General features: G+C 37.2%; 1 protein-coding gene across 4 annotated transcripts in view; it reads right to left on the reverse strand.

The window, feature by feature from the left end:
- Nucleotides 1-21568, reverse strand: part of MAP3K20 (mitogen-activated protein kinase kinase kinase 20) — a 166960-nt gene that overhangs the window by 74391 nt on the left and 71001 nt on the right. For all 4 annotated transcript variants that reach the window (XM_070803232.1, XM_070803225.1, XM_070803230.1 and 1 more), the window contains exons 3-7: nucleotides 15906-15993; nucleotides 10501-10602; nucleotides 6446-6511; nucleotides 2397-2425; nucleotides 2143-2280 (exon numbers count right to left, since the gene is read on the reverse strand). In XM_070803232.1, coding sequence (XP_070659333.1) covers nucleotides 2143-2280; nucleotides 2397-2425; nucleotides 6446-6511; nucleotides 10501-10602; nucleotides 15906-15993 — 423 coding nt within the window. The remainder of the gene's footprint in view (nucleotides 1-2142; nucleotides 2281-2396; nucleotides 2426-6445; nucleotides 6512-10500; nucleotides 10603-15905; nucleotides 15994-21568) is intronic.

Consider the following 21568-nt stretch of genomic DNA (forward strand, 5'->3'; position numbering starts at 1 on the left):
GCAGCAGCAGCAGGAGCAGCAGCAAGTTGGTGTCTAGCACAGTGCCTGACACAATAAATAGGTTTTTACTTTAAAATGAAGGAACATAACTTCATTAGGAGGAAATAATCTCACAAAAAGTCTTAAATTATTTCTCCATTTTCATACTCCCCAGCAGTTGATTTGCAGGATGGTTAGAATGTAGTAATTTAAAAAATATATTTATTTATTTATTTTTGGCCGAGCTGGGTCTTTTTTGCTGAACACAGGCTTCCCTTGTTGTGGAGCCCGGACTCTAGGTGCTCAGGCTTCAGTAGTTGCTGTGTGTGGGCTCAGTAGTTGTGATGTATGAGCTTAGGTCCCCATAGAATTAGTTGTACGTGGAATCCTCCCAGAGCGGGATTGAACCTGTGTCCCCTGCTTTGGCTAGCAGATTTTTAACCTCTGAACAATCCACCAGGGAAGCCCAGAATGTAGTAACTTTTGACATACAGGACCAGCTTTAGAATATATTTCTTCAGGAACTTCTGGGCTTTTCCTCTTCTTTTGATAAGAACTATTTGATCACTGTCTAAAATAGGTTATAACTATATCCCAATATAAAATAATAATAATTTTAAAAGAAAAGGATATTAATTTTTTAAAGAAGTTATAGCCTTCATTCTTAGAGATATACAGAATTAAGGAAAATTAGATATTTAGCCTGATGCTACTACTGTCTTCCAAACTTTATAATTCCAGCCTTTCACCAAAAACATGTATTTCATTTATGACATGATTTTTTTCAATAGCCAATCAAATTGATATTTTTGGTATACATAAGATGTAGTATGACAGAAAAAGCTAGTGAACTGAAACCAGCCCAGAACTCACTGAGGCCAGCAGGAAGTACCTAGAGCCTGACTGACTCTACAGAAACAGGGATGGGTTTGATGTTGGTATCCTCCTGTACCATCAGCTACCACCTTAGTTGAAAACACAGAAAGTCAGGAGGAAGAAGCATGTTGATCTGGTCTAAAGTTAGACAGCTTTCTCCCCCATTACTATGAAAATGTCCTTCAAAGAAGTAACAATATAGAGAGGCAGTATGATTGAGAGATGAGCGGTGAAGACTGGGTTTCCAAACACTAATTTTTTTTCTTTTTTTTAAGCCTTGCTGGCTGCGACAGGCATGTGGGATCTTAGTTCCATGACCAGGGATGGAAGCTGTGCCCCTTGCATTGGGAGTGCAGAATCTTAACCACTGAACTCCCTGGGAATTCCCCCCAAATGCTATTTTGGGCTTTTTGTAAAGGATATATATATACAGCGTTTTTAGGGATAAAAAACTTATCCTCAAAAAAAGGCTCCAATGAATTCTTTCCTCCACAAAGAGCTGCCCTGCCCACTCTCCCCTTCCACCCCTCCACTCCCCTGTTGTCCCACTTCTTCCTCTCTGCTAATTCAGACACAACTTATTCTTCAAGAATGATCCGTCTCAAGACTCCTCCTCTAGCAACTCCTCCTTCTGCTTCTTCACTGATTGGTTCCTGTGGTCTCTATTCCTTGAGCCTCCCACCCCCAACCCCCACAGTATTCTATTCTTATAACTAAGTTGCTCAGCCAGGCTTCTTCTGTGACACCTTAGATTCAGGTTTCAGCCAGCCACTCTATGAGACCTGCAGCAGACATGGGCAAGGCCATATACCAAAAAGTGCATTTTCTTCTGCATTCTCCGGAAACTCACTCTCACTTTAATGGCTGACGCTCAAAAATCTCCTGTTACTTAACTCATTTAGCATATCTATGGGTGGTTGTTGAGCAGCACACTACAGTGAAGTCCCATTCTAAAGGATCTACATTCTCACTGACTTATAAGGATATTCTACAGTCATATGTCCACCCAGGAAAGCAGAAGGGCATCAGTTCTAATACTATTTGAGGATCCATCTAATTTGCTCCTTGCAAATGGCACCGGTTTCTTCTCAACACAGGATGAAATAACTCAAAAATGATTAGAGTAAACCTTCTAATAGAAAATATTCTCTCTGTTGCCACTGCTGTGGATGCTCTACCAGGAACAGTATCATTGCTCTAAAACCATGTTAAACTGTTATACCCTGCTTCGATACATTGTTTGCTTTTTAATGCCCTTTGGCAACAAGAAATGAGAAATGAACTCACCACACCATAGGAATATGTGTCACAAGTTTCAGACACAGGGAGACTCTGGATAACTTCAGGAGCCATCCACGGGAAAGTTCCAACCAAGGACATATGTGTTGTATGGTTGTGGAACCGTGAGGCGCCAAAATCGCAGATCTGAGAAAAGAGAAAGGAGTATCAACTTTCTTTTTACTAATAAAACAAGCATTAGTCATAAAACCTACATCTGAAATTAACCAAATTTCTTAAAATTAAAAAATTAATAGTCCTACCTTCAATACCCCATCAGCAGCTATAACAACTAAAAGGGAAAAAAAAGATAAATTATAAAAATCATCCAGTGTGAGTTATCCTGAAAAAAATCATAAACTTCTATTTTTATCTTCTATGTGGCATTCTGAACAGTAAAATCAAAGTATTTACCACATTGAAGATTTTAGAAAAAGGAGCTGACATTAAAATAAAAATACAAAACTAATTCTATGAGGTGCTGATTACAAGGGCTTTAAGACCCCGTTTTAAATTAAGTGTAGCATTGTCTAATAAAAAAGGCATAGATCAGTTGCAGTCAAGGGAACCAAATTTTCACTTGGATTCTGACACTAGACTGTCCACATTCTACTGAGCAAGTCATTAGCATTATTGCTTCATGGTAAATATGGTTTTTCCCTCTGGTTGAAGAGTAATTTTCTTGAAGGCGGAGATAATGCTCATCTATTTGCATTATACATTCATTCATTTAACAAATATTTGTTGAGCATACGCTGTGGGCAAAGCCATTTACTACGTTCTAGCAGAGGAAGGTGAGCAAGACTGGCATTGTCTCTGCTCTGGTGGAGCTTACAGTCTAGTGGTAAACAGAGTTAAGCAAACACCTATAATAAAGTGAGATAAGTTCTGTGATGAGAGGGATGGAGATTGCCATAGGACCAAACAGCAGTCTAAGAAGTCAAATTGTAAGGAGGTCAAAGTTCCCTGGAAGAAATGATGCTATGCTGAGACCTGAAGAACAAATCAGAGCTAACCAGAAAGAGAAGTGGGGGAGGAATGCTTGTTTTCCAAGCAGAAGAGTGAGCTTGTGAAAAAGGTCAGGAGCAGAGGAAGAGGTATGCAGTTTTGGAAAGGTCCAGGTCCGGAAAAGCCTTTGTGAGAAATGGAAAGCCAGTGAACAATGTTAAGCAGAGGAATGAAATGGTCAAATGTGCCCAGGGGGACAGAACGCGAGGAAGGAGATCACTGTGCAGGCAGGGTAAAGTCCAAGAGAGACGATGATGCCTGCACTGGGTCTATGACAAGGACAGGAGAGAAGCGGACCAAGTCAAGAAACAGGCTGGAAGCAGAATCAACTGGGCTTGGAGAATTGGCTATGGGGGAGGAAGAGGACTCAAAGAGGAAATAAAATAGAGGCAATGTGGCATAATGGTTATAACAGGAACTCAGCAATCAAACTATAACTCCTTTTTTAAAATTTGATTATGGATTAGGCAACTGGTATTGTCACTCACTGAGAAGGGGAATGCAGGAATAATTTGTTAGGGGATAGGGAGAAGATGAAAAGATCAACTTGGACACAGCACATTTTAGGGTCATACAAAATACCTATGTGAGTATGTTCAATAAGCAGATGCACAGTTTTGAAGTTGAGATCTATTTGACAATGCGAAGATCAGTTAGGGCTTTTATGGGAGTGGGTGAATCAAATGTAAGAAGGGAGAAGGTCAAGGACAGAATCCTAAAGGAATGTTTCTAGCATTTCCTTGGTAAGCCACACAATGCCTTGAACACGGTATATTATCAGTACTTATTAGGTGTTACTAATGACCTTGACAAGTAGGGAAAATAATCTCTTCATGATCCAATACACAGAAATAGCCTGAGGTTAAATCTAATACTATATATAATAAGCTATACATTTTTCAAATATTTGTTAGTATTATATTCAGTTATTTTAAAAATACTTCTATCTTTTCATAAGATCAGCGTTTATTTAAAAATCTAACATCATAAAACTATATAACTTAGAAAATGAAAGTCCTACTGCTCTCTCTTGCCTCCCAAAATTGTTAAAAGTTAGCTCTATATTGTTTCAACGTGTATGTGTTTTACCATCAAGTAACTACTATAATTTCAAAACATGCAAACATTCTCCATTGTTAGTTTCATAAAGACAGTTTGAATAATTTAACCATTATCTCATGGGATGTTTAAGATATACTAATAAACTATATTAAAAGGAGAGACATCAAACACTTATTTAGATTGAAATTCTGAGCAAGAATTGAAAATATACGAAGTTATAAACTCTGATACCTCCTACTAGATTCTAGATTTTTTTCCCAATGACTTCCTGTTGTGGATGCATGCTCAGTGACTCAGTTGTATCTGACTCTTTGCAATCCCATGGACTGTAGCCCACCAGGCTCCTCAGTCCATGGGATTATCCAGGCAAGAATACTAGAGTGGGTTGTCATTTCCTCCTCCCGGGGACATTCCCAATGCAGGGATCAAACCCATGTCTCTTGTGTCTCCCATAATGGCAGGCAGATTTTTGTTTTTTTAATCACTGAGCCACTTGGGAAGCCCAACAACTTCCTGTTAACCCATGTACGTTAAAAGTTGAAGCAACCTAGATGTCCATCAGCAGATGAATGGATAAGAAAGCTGTGGTACATATACACAATGGAGTATTACTCAGCCATTAAAAAGAATACATTTGAATCAGTTCTTATGAGGTGGATGAAACTGGAGCCTATTATACAGAGTGAAGTAAGCCAGAAGGAAAAACATAAATACAGTATACTAACGCATATATATGGAATTTAGAAAGATGGTAACAATAACCTGGTGTACGAGATAGCAAAAGAGACACTGATGTATAGAACAGTCTTATGGACTCTGTGGGAGAGGGAGAGGGTGGGAAGATTTGGGAGAATGGCAATGAAACATGTAAAATATCATGTAGGAAACGAGTTGCCAGTCCAGGTTCGATGCACGATGCTGGATGCTTGGGGCTGGTGCACTGGGACGGCCCAGGGGGATGGTGTGGGGAGGGAGGAGGGAGGAGGGTTCGGGATGGGGAGCACATGTATACCTGTGGCGGATTCATTTTGATGTTTGGCAAAACTAATACAATTATGTAAAGTTTAAAAATAAAATAAAATTAGAAAAAAAAAAAAAAAGAAACTTACGTCTAAGGAAAGCTAAAGGATAAGAGACGAAATCTAGAAAACGGCAAGAACAGTGAGCCAGAGTCAACTTCAGGGTTGGGGTGGTGGTCCAACCTGAACTGCTGAGGACTGGCAGCTGCCAACAACTTCCCCACCTCCACCCCCACAAGCATCACGGTCCTGCGCAGCTGGTCAAACTCCTGAGTTCTCTTTCTCTACTGACCATGACTACTCATTCCAAGGATCACACTATTAGTATTTACCCATTGTAACTGCAATGATTTAAAGATTTTCTAAAAATAAATTGTTTTTAGAAGAATCACGTAGAAAACACGACAAATCGCTTAGAAAACAAATAAATAATTAAAGCATGCAAATGAATCGATACCAAGTTTTTGGGTTTTTTTTTGAAGTAGCAAACTCTGATTCAAGCTTTCAGTGCTGGCTAGTTAAATAACACCACTGCCTTTCTCCATTAATTTTCAAGTGACGCAATGGAAGAAGCATTCAATTACCACTCCTACTTGAAGGTAACACCTAATCCTGAAAGTCATTTAAAAGTGCTCACTCTACAAATTACAAAATATAGGATCATAAATAAACTTTAAGAAGCAGAGAAGAAGAGAAAGAAGAAAAAGAAAGCTTTTACTTTCCAAGCCCTGCTGATCATTTTTGGGCACTCCTCCAGGTAATATGAGTGACATAAAAAATTTACACCAAATAATTCAAGAGTAACAAGAACGAAACTCAAAACTGCTAGTACAGAGAGTCATCTAAAAATAGAAGTTAGAAATACACTACCACTATGTGCTTGGATACAGCAGTACCTCTTCTAGAGAATATTCTAGATAAATAATTAGGGATGTGTTGAAAATTTTTGCTGAAAACTATTAAGCTTAACATTTTTTTTTATCATAGAAAAAAAATGTAAACCCAAATGTCCACATTCTGTGCTACTTATATAGTGGAATTCTATGCAGCCCCTTGAAATAATGGGGAGGATTTTGAATTTATTAATAATGGAAAGATTTTCATGGTATTAGCTGTGAGTCAAACTGCAGGTTACAAAAGATATGGAAAGCATGATGCTTATTTCTATACAAAGGTGCGTGTTATTTTATAATAGGTGAGATAAAAAGATATGACTACTTTACCATTTCTTGACTTGAGATCTCTGTGAATCACCTTGACAGGAGCCTCCATATGTAAATAGTGCATTCCTTTTCATACAAAAAGAAATATAATGAATATAATTATAATAGAAATATAGTTAATATAATTTTCAACATTACGTCAGTATTACCTCTATTTTAAACATCAGTATTACTTTCCATATTTTTACAAGGGATTTAATAGCAAAAACTTAATCCATGTGCTCTATTCTTCCATGATAGATAAAACAGGGACAAGACATGCCTACACTAGGAAAATTCAAATAGTATGGAAAGTGTATGTGCTTTAATGTCATATAAGTCGGAATTAGTGAATAAAGTTAGCTTCTCACAGTATCCAATAGGACACCTTGATTTTCTGGAGTCTGCACAAAAATAAAACAGATCCCACTGAAAGAAATGATAAGGTGAAAGTGACTAAGGTATTCCACCACCAGCTGCCTCCTAAATCAGCCACAGTTCTGACCACAAATTTCAGTTTTCATTTGCATGTCTGAAGTTACCCAGGGCAGCCTCATTCATTTTCTCAGTATTCACTCCGGTAAGACCCTGGGAGTGGAGGTGGGGTGCGGATGGGGAGACTGCTTGAATTCATTAGCTATGGTTGGTAAAGAATTTTGTAATCCTCAGACAGAAAAATACACAGTAGTTATAAAATATTTTATTCTTCTTACAAAGACAAATCTTTGAGATAATCTATATTTCAATGTACTCTAAAATTCTTTACAACATATTGGAAATCAAGTTACTTCAGTAAATTGTATGTACATAAATTAAGCAGTTTTCTTATTTTGAATAAAACATTATATTTTAAAAGATACATATTTCACAGTTACTCCTTTAGTAATATTTGGTTCCTTCCCTGTATTTATATATAGTCTATCTAGAATAAAGAACAAAAACATTTTCTACTGAAATATTTCCTCTCTATTTCTTGTCTTTTCTAAACAATCAAAGAAATAGCTCTCTCACCTCAATCAAAACCATTCCTTTGGCTAATGAACTATCTGCTGAACACAGTTTAATAATGAGGCCTTGGTTCTTTTTTCAGTATATAAAATCTGTTATTTTCTACTTTCTAGTTATTATATATTGAAGAATCATGAAAGAACAAAGAAAAATTTCAAAAAATTTAAACTCTTGCCATTTAAAGTTATTACTGAAGAGTCAACAAAAGTATTAGCAATTCAAATATCTTAAATAAAATGTAACTGGAATAAAGGAAATCTTTCTTCTAATATTAAGTTCTACATATTCCAAGCTGTGAAAATTCAATAGCTACAACTTGGGTACTTTTAATAATTTTTATGACAGAATTTCATAGTTATTTCTCTCTTGCTTTAAGAATCCAATTCCTGAATAATTTTTCAGGTAGAAACTGTTTAATTACTACTAGAGGTAGAGCTACATCATTTCTACATTTGCTGACAATAAAGAACTTAAAAAAACACTCAAGCACAAAGGCTTAGAATATAGGGACTTTTCTTCCTCACTGTAGATATTGTGAAAAGAAGTACCATATTGTATTGAGCAAGCTCTTATCTGTGTATAACATATAGTATACATTTATAGAATATTTAGTGTACATGAACAGTTGTAATCACAATCATATAGAATTCTATTTAGTGTGTTTTGATAGTGCTATCTATAATTCTGCCATATTTTTATTGCAAGAAAACAGGAGGCCTGAAAAATATCTCTATCAATTTTAAAATTCAGGGTTTCCTAAAAAAGATTTCACAGGTGTCACTTTGGGAAGATTTGGAATCAATGACGATCATTTGGAGACTGGATCCAGGCTTGTTAGCTTTAATTGTTCCTTTTACCCATTGCTGGCTGACTTGCAGCAATTTTAGATATACTGGTCTGCCCTCCTTCCCTCTTCCCACCCAGAAAGAAGACAGTCTGTTTTGCCTTTGAGAAGGTTTTCTCTTTCCAGTGATGTTAAGCAATGCCTATTTCAAAACTGCATGAATCAACTCTTATTTGAAATGAATTATTCATCCTCTGATTTCTCAACATCTTGTTGCTTCAGTGGCTTCAATCATGGTCAAACTGAAGGGCACAGCTGAATTCAAAACTGAATCAACAAAAATCAAGGCTTCCCTCTCCAAGTTCTACACATAGCTTTATCAGACAGGGTTGAAGTCATTCTGAAAGCATTAATTTCTTCTTTTTGTAGGCCATTTTAAATATTAAGAACTACCTGTATAGTTGTAAACAACTGTCTTCTCTGCTTCACACTTCTCACCTGAGGCTGAACACATTAGAACTTGCCTTTCAAATTAATTCATCAGCCACCAAAAAGTGATTTCTATTACTGTGTAGTTTTGGACACTCCCATCTTCTTCATCCCAGTTTTTCACCCCTAGTTCCAGCTTGCTGTTTAGTCCTATTCCTTCTCTTCCTTTTCTTTCTGATACAGCCGGGACTCTTGAGAAACCCCAGGAATGACTGAGCTGATCTGGAGCCAAAGGACTTGCCCCACAGACAGGGACTGTTGCAGGGGAAGGGATCAGGAGGGATGAGGTTTACAGGCTAGGGGCCAGGGAAGCTAAACAGTGTGCACAGCAAGAAGCCAAGCGATGGTGTCAGTTGATTTGTTTGCTATCCATCCTAAGTGCCATTAAGTAATAAGACGGGTGTAATTGGCTGAGCACCCTAAATGCAAATGTCTGTAAGGTGAAGTGCTTTAAGTCAAGGGCTGCTTGTATATGTATTTACTTTCCTCTAAGAGTATTTCCACAATGCTTCAGGCGGTTTTCAATAACAGCACATTACCCAGCTTACAAACAGGTGGCCCCTGATATGCAGAGAAGTGGCTATGATGTTCCATGAAAATGTCTTGAAGAATGAGAAATTTTAAGACTGATTTGAGATGTTTCATGCATGAATACACAATTAAGTTAATTAACACAGCCAAAGCCTTAAGTACACCATCCTAAACATAGAGCTTATTATTCTTATAAGGTAATGAAGTATCACTCAAGCTGCAGCATTTTGCATGAAACTTTTTTTTTTTAATTTCCACTTTCTCTATTTGAAGAATTTGGCAGGTGTTGATGAAACTTAAAACAGATAGGATAATTCCCCAAAGGAAAGACTATTACTTTTGGAAGTCTCTGTGTGACTTTCCAGTGAAAGCAAAGTATGAGTTGCTTTCCTTATTGAGTACTAAATATCCTTTTATTTGCTTTGTAAAGAGATACTTGTAGAGATTGGATTAGCAAAATGCAAAGGAGCTAATTGCCCCAGTAAAATTTGGACACACTTGCTTTCCAGGGGTTGCTAGAATACAAATGTAACCATCAGCATTCATTATTTAGATTAAGTTGTTTCCAAAGCAACTTTGACAGTTATAAATAAAACTCAGAAACATTCAGTTAGGAAAATGGAAAAAAGATAAAAATAAATGGAGTTTAAATTGCTTTAGAGAGCATTTGTCTATGAAGGAATTTATGAGGGAAAAAGAACTAGGCACCTTGTTTAGGGATTTTGTGTATTAAAAAATATTCCATTTCCAAGGGTGATTTTCAAGTTTACATTAAATATAAAATAAAATCTGAATTGCTTTTGCACTGAAGGCCAAATAAAACTTTTTTGCAAGTGGTTACTATTTTTAGCATATTATTATATATACAAAAGAAGTAGAACTAATCCTACAATAAGTCACGTTTTCTGGATACTGCAGTCTGAGACTTAAAGAACAATAACAGAAATATGATCTTTCCATTTAATGTATTGAGCAAGCTGGTCAATTACAGTGTTAGAAAATGGGACAAAAATATCTGCCTTGGAGCCACTGATTTTGTTGAAATTTGGTTTTTGGTAAAGAAGTAAAGAAAGGAAAGAGAAAAAAGCAATGCAGCAGTGGAAAGGCAATGGCCTAAAATATTATGTGTACAGTAAGCTGCAGAATTCTTGCTACTTTTGTCTGAAAAAAAAAAAAAAATCTTAAGACAGAATAAGAAATCTTCCGACTTAAGTCACCATGTCAGGATCTCTCCAACTATGCTGTAGAATACATGAAACATTACCTTTGGCTACATCAGTGGCCCAGGTCATAATGTGATCCATATCCATTTCTTCACTTCTGTTACTGTTAATGTAATCATAGAGTGATCCCAGAGAAGCATATTCTGTTTTCAAAGGAAAGATAAGCATAGAATTAAAACCAAGACACAATTCACAAATAAGACTGCATGGTTTCATTGAGAAAATGTGTTAAAGAATTTAACAAAAGACATTAAAACTTATAAGAAAAAAACTGTTCTATGCTGTGGTTTCTCAAAATTAATGTCATCCTGGAAAGAAATCTGTCAAAGACAAGACCACTAACAGAATGGATAGAATGGATAATATCTTCAGCTGGTGATGAAATCTAAAGCCATTTGGATGGAATTCAGAAACACGAAGGTGTTGCAAGAATGCGTTTGAAACAAAGGCAGGCATGAATATAGGTATTTCAAAAAATTGTGATTCTTAGGAGATAAATAAGGTTAAACACATAAGTCAGAGGGTTTATGTGACAATGTAAAAAAATCAATATTTGTTGCATCAGGATTTAGATGAGTCCTCAAATTTTAAGCTTTACAAAAGACCAAGAAAGTGAGAAAATTCCTTTAAAAATGGTTTTGAGATATAAATTACATATCATAAAATTCACCCACCATATGTGTACAATTTGATTTCTAGGAAACTTACAGATTTGTGCAATAACCACCACAACCCAGTTTTAACCTTTTCACCATCCCAAACAAGTCCCTTCTGCTCACTTAGTTACTCACCACTGTCAGCCCCAGCCCTGTGATTTATCTTTTCTCACTCTCAAATGTGCCTGTTCTAGACATTCCACATAATGGAATGAAACAATATATGGCCTTTATGTCTGACTTCTTTCTCTTCATATAATGTTTGCAAGACTCTCTTGTGTTGCAGCGTGTGTCAGTACTTCACTCCTTTTTATTCCTGAATAGTATTTCATTGCATTGATCTATCACATTCACTTTTTTCATTCACTGGGTTGATAGATACTTGCATGGTTCCTTTTCTAGATGTTATTTATCAGGTGGAGAAAATTCCCTTCTATTTTTAGCCTGCTGAGATTTCTTATTATAAATGGGTATTGTAGAATGTCAAATTGGTTTTTGTCTTTTATTCTATTATGGTGTTTTACATTAATTGATTTCAGATGTTAAATCAACCTTGCATTTCTGGGATAGATCCCATCTGGTTGTAATGTATAATCCTTTTTATTGGCGGATGGATTCAGTTTGCTAATATGCAGTGAAGGATTTTTTTTTTTTAGTCAAGGATTTTTGCATCTATATTCAGGAGGGATGGTGGTCTGTAGTTTTCTTATTATGGTTCTGTCTGGCTTTGCTATTAGGATAATGCTGGCTGTATAGAATAAACTGGCAAGTGTTCCTTCTATTCTCAGAAACAGTATGGGAAGGACTGGTGTTACATTTCATATAGACTTCATCAATGAAATCACCTGGTTTTGGAAATTCATTATGGAAATATTTAAATTATGAATTCAAATTTCTTTACTTATAGTTTTGGTCAGATTTTTTGTTTCTTCTTGAGTCAGTTTTGAAAATTTTTATATTTTTAAAGATTTTTTCATTGCATCTAAATTGTCTAATTTGTTGCCATAAAGTTGGTCATAATATTCCCTTATAATCCTTTTAAATTTCTGTAGGGACCATAATGCTATCTTCATTTCTGAGTTTGCCAATTTGTATTTTCTTTTTTGTTGGTCAGTCCAGCTAAAGGTTTGTCAGTTTTACTGAGCTTTACAAAGACCAAGATTTTAGTTTCATGGATTCTCTCTTTTTCTGTTTTCTATGTTGTTCTATTATGCTCTAATCCTTATTATTTCCTTTCATTGCCTTGCTTTGGGCTAATTTTGTTCTTTTTGTAGTTTGTTAAGGTTAAAGCTTAATGATCAATTTCAGACCTTCTTTTTAAATGAAACATAGATGTGTTGTTGTTTAGTCGCTCAGTTGTGTCCAACTCTTTGCAACTCCATGGACTACAGCATGCCAGGCTTCCCTGGCCTTCATCATTGCCCGGAGTTTGCTCAAACTCATGTCCATTGGGTCAATGATGCCATCCAACCATCTCATCCTCTGTCGTCCCCTTTTCCTCCTGCTCTCGATCTTCCTCAGCATCATGGTCTTTAGTGAGTCAGCTCTTCGCATCAGGCGGCCAAAGTACTGGAGACCCAGCTTCAGCATCAGTCTTTCCAATGAATATTCAGGGCTGATTTCCTTTAGGGTACTGGTTTGATCTCCTTGTTGTCCAAGGGACTCTCAAGAGTCTTCTCAACACCACAGTTCAAAAGCATCAATTCTTCGGCGCTCAGTCTTCTTTATGGTCCAACTCTCATATCCGTATGTGACTGCTGGAAAAACCATAGCTTTGACTATACAGACCTTTGGCAGCAAAGTGATGTCTCTGCTTTTTAATATGCTTATAAATTCCCTCCTAAGTATTACTTTGTCTTCCACCTATAATATTGATATGCTGCATTTTCATTTCCTCTCTGTTGAAAATATTTAAAAATCCATTGTGGTTTCTTGACTCATTGACTGTTTAGAAACGTGTTGTGTAATTTCCAAACATTTGGGAATTTTCCAGGTTTCTTTCTTGCACTGATTTTTTAATTCTATTGTGATTAAAGAACTCTTCAATCCTTTATTATAATTGGAGGATAATTACTTTACAATATTGTGATGGCTTTTGCCATGCATTAACATGAATCGGCCATAGGTATACGTGTGTCCCCCTATCCTGAACCCGCCTCCCACCTCCCTCCCCACCCCATCCCCCCAGGTTGTCACAGAGCACTGGCATTGGGTGCCCTGCTTCACGCATTGAACTTGAACTGGGCTTCCATTTTATTCAATTCTTTTTGATGTATTAAGATTTATTTCATGATTTAACTTATCATGCATGCTAAAGAATATGCCCTTGAGAAGAATATGCATTCTTTGTTGGGTGGTGTGTAGAGCTGGTTGAGAGTGTTTGTCAAGTCTTCTATATCCTTGCTGATTTTCTATCTAGTTATTCTATCAATTACTGAGAATGGGGATACTGAAACCCCTTTGTTGAACTGACTGGTTCTCTTTTACAGTCAGTTTTTGCTTCATGTACTTTGAGGACCTATTGTTAACTGTGTATACATTTACAATTGCTATATCTTCCTGATGTATTGATTCTTTTTATCATTATGAATGACTCAATTTATTTCTAGTAATATTTCTTAAGTTTATTTTGTTTGAAATTACTATAGTTACTCCAGTTCATGCTTATTGCTTGATCGGTAGTACAGAATTAAGACGTTTCCAAAAATCAAAGAATGATCACAGATGATCCTCTATTGTACCTTTTCTTTTGACTCTGGAGATTCTAGTCATCCCATTATTTTGTAGATCTGGGAAAAAGATGTTCACTTCCCTTCCAAGGGAAATAAAATGGCAGCTACCTCTTGGGCTCTGTGCTAAGTCTTACAAGTAGGTTTTAGAAAATCGTCTCTATGGTTAAGTTTCGGCAAACACACATGCACGGGTGCACGTATACACAGTCTCACCCAGAAATAATCAATTCTAGTCCCTTCACTCACGAAGAGAAAATTGAGACATAGATCATCAGGAACCCATCTATGGAGTTTTGGCAGAATCAAGACAAGACTTCATCTCTCAATTCCTATTCTGGTGCCCATTCCATTCCATCACTCTGCTAAATTATTCTTTTAAGTCCTCAGTATGAGTGACAACAGCTGCCTGATGCAACAACCTTTTTTATTAACAAGTACACTCAAGATGATTTGAATAGGTACAAGCTATTCAAGGTTTCCCCGTCAGGACTCCAACATCTGAGAAAGACAATGAGGTTCTAAAAAGAGGGAGCTAGCTGGATTGGGTGATCAAGTTTTCGTGCCTGCCTTACTTACAAGTCTGCCACACTAGTGTTCATTTCAAGAGGCAAGGCAAGTGCTATCATTCCCAACCCATTTGACCTTCCACACTTGACTCAGTCGCATATGTACTACCATCCTTCAGTTATCTGCGGGGGGTTGGTTGAGGATACTCAAGTCTCTTACGTAAAACGGAGCAGTACATTCAATCTTCCACATCTATTGGATTTAAAGTGTGCTCATAGCCTTCCAGAACCTAGCTTACGTACAAGAAGAGGAGATTCTGTATAAAATCAATTGAGAAATTTACACCACTGTGGTTCTACCATTTAGTTGGGTAATCTTGGAAAAGTACCTAAGTTAGAGTTTCAGTTTCTTATGTGAAATAGGTTATTCTAAGTATTAGATAACATAATTTATAAGGAAGTACCTAATCCACTCTTTTTTATTGGGGGTATTTTGTTGTTATTTTAAGACAATATATAAAGACAATCCAAGTTCTTACCACTACAGTAGAAGAAAAGAGGGCTGGCTGATCTTTTAAGGTTTTCATGTTTGTTTTATTTTGGTCAAAGAACTGCCATGATAAAGAACTTGGGTCAAAGTTATGTACTGTAAAATTGAACACTATACTTATCATAGACCTGAAGCTGTTTATTGGATTATATAACTATGAGTATCAGTTCAGTTCAGTTCAGTTGCTCAGTCGTGTCTGACTCTTTGCGAACCCCTGAACCGCAGCACGCCAGGTCTCCCGGTCCATCACCAACTCCCGGAGTTCACTCGAACTCATGTCATCGAGTCGGTGATGCCATCCAGCCATCTCATCCTCTGTCATCCCCTTCTCCTCCTGCCCCCAATCCCTCCCAGCATCAGAGTCTTATCCAATGAGTCAACTCTTCGCATGAGGTGGCCGAAGTATAAAGTAATATAAATAGGTGCCTTTCTGTATTTTTATATGGCAAAATTTTCTGTGTGCTTGATTTTGGAAAGGGTATTTCCATCAGTTATAAATGGCTGTTCCATATTATGCGATAATTTAGATCAAGGTCATTACTAACCCAGATGACCAAACCTGAAAAATATTATTCTCACATCAGAGACCTTGAAGAAAGAATGCTCTAATGGAATTAAAATGCCTTGTGAAGAATTACAACGTGAGTAGCTCAAGAAATCTTAATTTGTAAAAGGTCACAGAGTTACAAAAAACATCGCTCATTTCAACTAATTAAATGAAATTTTAGTTAAACGGCACCTTTAAATATTGGTATTGCAGCTGTGAGTGCATTTAAATAGCATTTACACAGATATAATTAGCACAATTAAACATGGGTAGAAGTGGAAACACCATTCTTAATTATATTGATATAATCAGTTTTATTAATGCTTTATAGCAACAAAAGTGACATCTGACAGTCGCACACAATTCATGTCAGAAGGTAATATTAGCATTTGAGCATATTAAAGAATCTAAAGCCAGGTAAATGGGGAAAGAAAAAAGTCAAATGGAGTTCCTACCTGTGACAATACCATAGTTGGGAGGTTCGAGAATTACTCCATAAAACTGGATGATGTTTCTGTGACTGAGGACGCTGAGTATTTCTGCCTATACAAAAATCAAATACAAAATTGCATAAAATTTCACATTTATGAAAGTCTCATAAAATAGATTTTATATTCAATTTTCTTTTACATACTTTACAAAGATGTGTACGTGTTCAACAAGCATGTGATACTAATAAAACAGTGTCTTTGACAGTCTTCTTGATAGATTAAGAATTTATATTGAAAGTTTCTGAAAAATTTTTTAAAGAAATGGGGTTGAACTGGCAGCAGCAGAAGTGCTTACTAGAAAGCCAACATGACTGACGGCAGAGGGGGATGATTAAAGAGGGGAGATGCCATACTTAAGTAAAGGCCTTCTTCCTTAAAGTCAAACAGATTTTTTTTTTCTGCATAGTATCCCCACTGGCAGACTGCAACACGACTAAATTTCTATTGGTTGGAAGAACAGTTATGACAAAATTGGCTCAGACAGTAAAGAGTCTGCCTGCAATTCAGGAGACCTGGGTTTGATCCCTAGCCTGGGAAGATCCCCTGGAAAAGGGAATGGCTACCCATTCCAGTATTCTTACCCCTCTGTCCATGGGATTCTTCAGGCAAGAATACTGGACTTGGTTGCCATGCCCTCCTCCAGAGGATCTTCCCGACCCAGGAATTGAACCTACGTCTTTATGTCTCCCGCACTGGCAAGCAGGTTCGTTACTACTAGCACCACCTGGGACACCCAGGAGGAGATGATTTTTCATTAAAAATGTGTGAAACTTGCTTTGAAGGTAGTTTGAGTAGACAGAAAACAGAGGTTATGGGTTGACACAGGGTCAATATGGGAACAAGAGAAAGGAGCGTTATCAGTGACTGGATGAGACATTCATTTTATCAAGGTTGATTTGACAATTTGTTTTAGTAAGTGTTGAAGGGGTCTATAGAAATAATTCCTTAACAATTACTGAGTGTTCACTGTGTGTAGAGATTCTGTATTCATCAAACAACGTTCTCATAATTTAGTTTTCCAAGTAGAAAGAAAATACACTAATTGGACAATAAATACAATTATTCATCCATATGGCAACTCTATTTCAAAGGTCAGCATAAATGACCTTTGTTGTAAAAATAGAGTTCATGTGAAGTTTGGAAATCATAAGCCCTCTGTTTTTCAGTGGCAGATCAACTCTTTGTGAGTAAAGCATGAGAGTTCAATGTGAGGACACATTAATGTTGGAACCAGTATCGGTCAAAATCAGGGAGTGTTATCCTTTGGCACATTTTGATATATTCTTCAGAACATCTAAATCTCGAAGCCATTAAAAATGTTTTCATCAATAAGAATAAATACAAGAATATTCTGAATCCTTGGACAATGATTTTATAATTCAGCATGACATGGAATTTTCAGTGTTTCAGCTAGCTTTCATGCTTACATTTAAGATACTAACAAATTATATCTTGGAGAGAGAATTTATCTTTTCAGGTATTGGTAAGCATGTCTAAATGGTCTTGAGTAGGTATATGCTAATAACAGAACAACTATTATCTTGTATTCCTTTGTTGTGCTCATGTTTTAATTTTTTACAGTTATGAAAAACTCTTGCAGTATGATTCGCAAGCAAAAGATGTTTTTATGGAATAAGGCTTTAGGTTCCAATTTAATAAACTAAGAATTTGATTTAACATCTCGAAAACAACATGCTACTTTAGAATGTTGTACGAGCTTCATGGAAAGGGGCTAATAATAAGTAGAGATAGATTAAATAAATAAGTGATATTTGCAATAAATGGAAATCATGATACCTGTTAGCAATTCAAACAAGCTCCAACAGAAATACCTGGGACTGATTGAATTATTAAAGCCTGTGCTTATAGTAGCCGGTATCTGAATGCAGGTGGATGTATTATAGAGATTTGCCTCTATAGGCACCTGCTTGTCAATAGTTCATCAGTGGAAATTGCTGAAGTAAGTATGCAGCAAATAATTTTTCCTTCAGTTGTTGTTTTCCCATTGTTTTCCAGATTTAAATTCTGGGATACTCTAGCAAATGGCTTACACATCAAAATAATGGATTAATGGCTTGAAAAAGTTCAGTTTTATGTTAAAAAGGAAACATATTAACAATGAAGGCTGAAATAATGCTCTATTGTGCCAAAATATTTAAATATTTTTTATACTATTAAAACTAAGAAGATTTGGTACGTAACTACAATGGAATATTACTCAGCCATAAAAAGAACAAAATATTGTCATTTGCAGAAACATGGATGTACTTAGAAAATACAGAAAGTGAAAGTATAAGTCACTCAGTCATGTCTGACTCTTTGCGACCCCATGGACTATGTAGCCGGCCAGGCTCCTCTGTCCATGGGATTCTCCAGGCAAGAATACTGGAGTGCGTAGCCATTCCCCAATAATTTAAAGGGGAATAGCCATTCCCCCAAATTTAAGAAGATAAGAGCCCACATTTAAAAAAAAAATTAAAATTACACATAAAAGGAAGGAGATGGGGAGGAAATAAAATATATTATTTGTGTTTATCTCTAGGTAGCAAAGGGCTTCTCAGGTGGCTCAGTGGGTAAAGAATCTGCCTGCAATGCAGGAGACGTGGGTTCAGTCCCTGGGTGGGGAAGATCCCTTGCAGGAGGGCATGGCAACCCACTCCAGTATTCTTGCCTAAAGACTTCCATGGACAGAGGAGCCCAGTGGGCTACAGTCCATACGGTTGCAAAGAATCAGACATGACAGAAGAAACTGAGCACACACTAGGTAGTAAAAAGAATCATAACTGATTTAAAATTTCCACATATTTCCCAAATTCTTTACAATAGCCTCTATAATTTTTAATTGGAAAAAACAGTACATGCATGTTATCCATAATATGTATGACTAGAGCATATAAATATAACATTTAAAATATTGTTTTGCATGGAAATTTTGATTTTCCCTAGGATTGGATCAGAAAGAGGTAAAATTCTTTACTTACCTCCCCAGAACTACCCTAGGTATATACGGACTAGTTTAGTTAATCTCTGAGCTATGAGTTTCTCCTGACATGCAACCAGAACAAACATCTCCTGGGTTATTGCTGAAGAAGTCCATAAACTCTGAGAGGCCGTGAGACAAAAGTCTGGACACTGAGTATACCTACTCAGACTCTGGTTCAGTGTTTTATTAAATGGTCTTCCTCTCCCTTCTGACATTTGTTCTCGTAGCTCTTCAGAGAAGCCTTGCTTGACTTGCACCTTGTCTAGTATAAAACCACACGAGGGCGAAAGATCACATGCTTTATACAGCAGAAGCTCAACAGCATTTGAAGGGTGGATGAACAAATTGTATTTGACAATAATGATATTAAGTGTGTTTAAATAACTGCCGTGGTAAGAGTTCATGTAAGGTAAATGTTTACTCTGAACAGGGCAGTGAGAAGAGTAAAGTGCCTGTGGGTGTGGATTTGCTTCAATATTCATTCTGTTCTTTTACATGCATAAGGGTTACTTCAGGCTATTATTTCATAAGAATGCCAGTCAATCAATTATACAACTACAGTAGAAGCCACATTGAAATTTGTGTTCACGAGCCCTTTGTTGATGTGAGCTTTCAGGATAAAGCCTTGGATAGCTACAAGTTGCCTCTTGCAGTCCATGACAATCAAATGGGCAAAATTTCTTGAGAGCCCTTCCTTGCTTGTCTATTCTCCAAGCATGCCCTTATTCAACTTTTTCAGATATAGAGTGGAGAAGCTTGCTTAATCTTAAACCTTCTGCTTCCAGCTTTCTACCCAAGGCATTGTATCATTTATATTTCCAAATCACCTCTGCAAGTAAGCCAGCTTCTTATCGAGTCCACACCTTCCCCACACCCTACCCACTGTAGCAGACACTCCTCTACCACACACTGAAAAATGGAGCCCTGATTCTTAGTAGTGGGGCTACATTTCACACACGCTTTTTGCATAGGCTGAATGTGTTCCCCTAAAATCCATATGTTGAAACCTGATCCCCAAAGCGATGGTATAAGGAGGTGGGACCGGTAAAAGATGATGAGGGTAGAGCCTCATGAATGGAATCAGCACCCTTATAAAAGAGCTCCTTCGCCCCCTCCTTCTGCCACATGAGGACACCACACAAAGATGGCCAACTGTGAATCAGGAAGTAGGTTCTCACCAGAAATGGACTCTGCTAACAACTTGATCTCGGACTTCCCAATCTCCAGAACTTATGAGTGTGTTGGTTGTTTATAAGTCATCCTATCTTCAGTATTCTGTTACAGCATCCTGAATGGACTAAGACAGCCCTCTTCCTAGGCTTGGGCCAACATCACGAAACTCTAAACTGAACCAGGCTTCTAAAGAACAGGATGGGTTTGAAAAGACAATGCCCTTGGTCTTCTCAGTACAGCATACCTCTTACCGTTATCCCCACAGAGCTCAGAGCTATTGTACTTAGCAGTAGAATGTAACGCACAAGGGGAAATACTTGATTTAAAAACTCCAAAAACAGGGACTTCTCTGGTGGACCAGTGGTTAAGAAATCTCCAGCCAATGCAGGGGACCCAGGTTTGATCCCTGGTCTGGGAAGATCCCACAAGCCATGGAACAACTAAGTCTGTGAGCCATAATTACTGACCCGAGCTCTAGCGCCTGTGCTCTGCAACAAGAAAAACCACCACAATGAGAAGCCCTTACACCACAAGAGCAAGCCCATGGCACAATGAAGACTCAGTGCAGCCAAAAAAAACCCCCCAAACCCTAAAACAGTAGTGTATAAGGTCAAAACATCTTGCTTTTTCAGGCAAGAAGTAGGTAGACATTCTGTTCTGTTTCAGGCTCTGATTATAAAGATAATTGAGGCAGAATGCACTCTCTAAGTAATCAGAAGATTTACACGTGTCAGATGACAAGAACCAGTGTCAAAAAAAAAAAAAGCTGTTTACTTCATTACATTTTTACTCCAAGAATACTATTTTAGGGGCATTTTCCTAAAATAAAAACTTAATTCTCACAAGATGGAAAACCAGCTCCCACTTCTAAAAACTCAGTGCTATAGAACAACATTAAAAATAGGCGAGGATGATTTTCAATTCTGTATTGAATCACCAGAGTCCTACCCAGGTCGTGCTCTTTGAGTCACTTTTAGGCTTAATGAGACCCATTCAATAACACAGGCACACAACAAGCAGCAAATCTCTCAGCTCTGTAGGTTTTCTTTCAAATGCTGCCCTTTAGGTATTCAGGGAAATAAAGAAGGATAAACGAACTGAATTCAGGTTCCATAATATAATACAGCCTATATTCCTCATGACGTATGATGTCATGAAGACGTTTCTTTGGAAGAAAAATGGCTAGAAATACTAAGAAGGAAAAATAAACTAATCATTCTGCTCAGTCTTCGTGAACAGCCGAGATGGAGTCATGCAGGATGCATTACAAACGTCACTGGTGCTGGGAAGTCTTTATTGCTCAATGGTTTTCCTGGTGGGTTGCAGGAGACTTACCACGTGCAGCTACCAGGACAGCTGCCTGGGCTCCGTTCCAGGGATCAGGCTGCTCTCCAGTTAAGTATATACCCAACTAAGGACAGACTAACCTGGCAGGATGGAAGGCTGGCTAAAACTGAATGAAATAAATACT

This window comes from Bos indicus, chromosome 2 (genome assembly GCF_029378745.1).
Source record: "Bos indicus isolate NIAB-ARS_2022 breed Sahiwal x Tharparkar chromosome 2, NIAB-ARS_B.indTharparkar_mat_pri_1.0, whole genome shotgun sequence".
Taxonomy (NCBI): Eukaryota; Metazoa; Chordata; class Mammalia; order Artiodactyla; family Bovidae; genus Bos; species Bos indicus.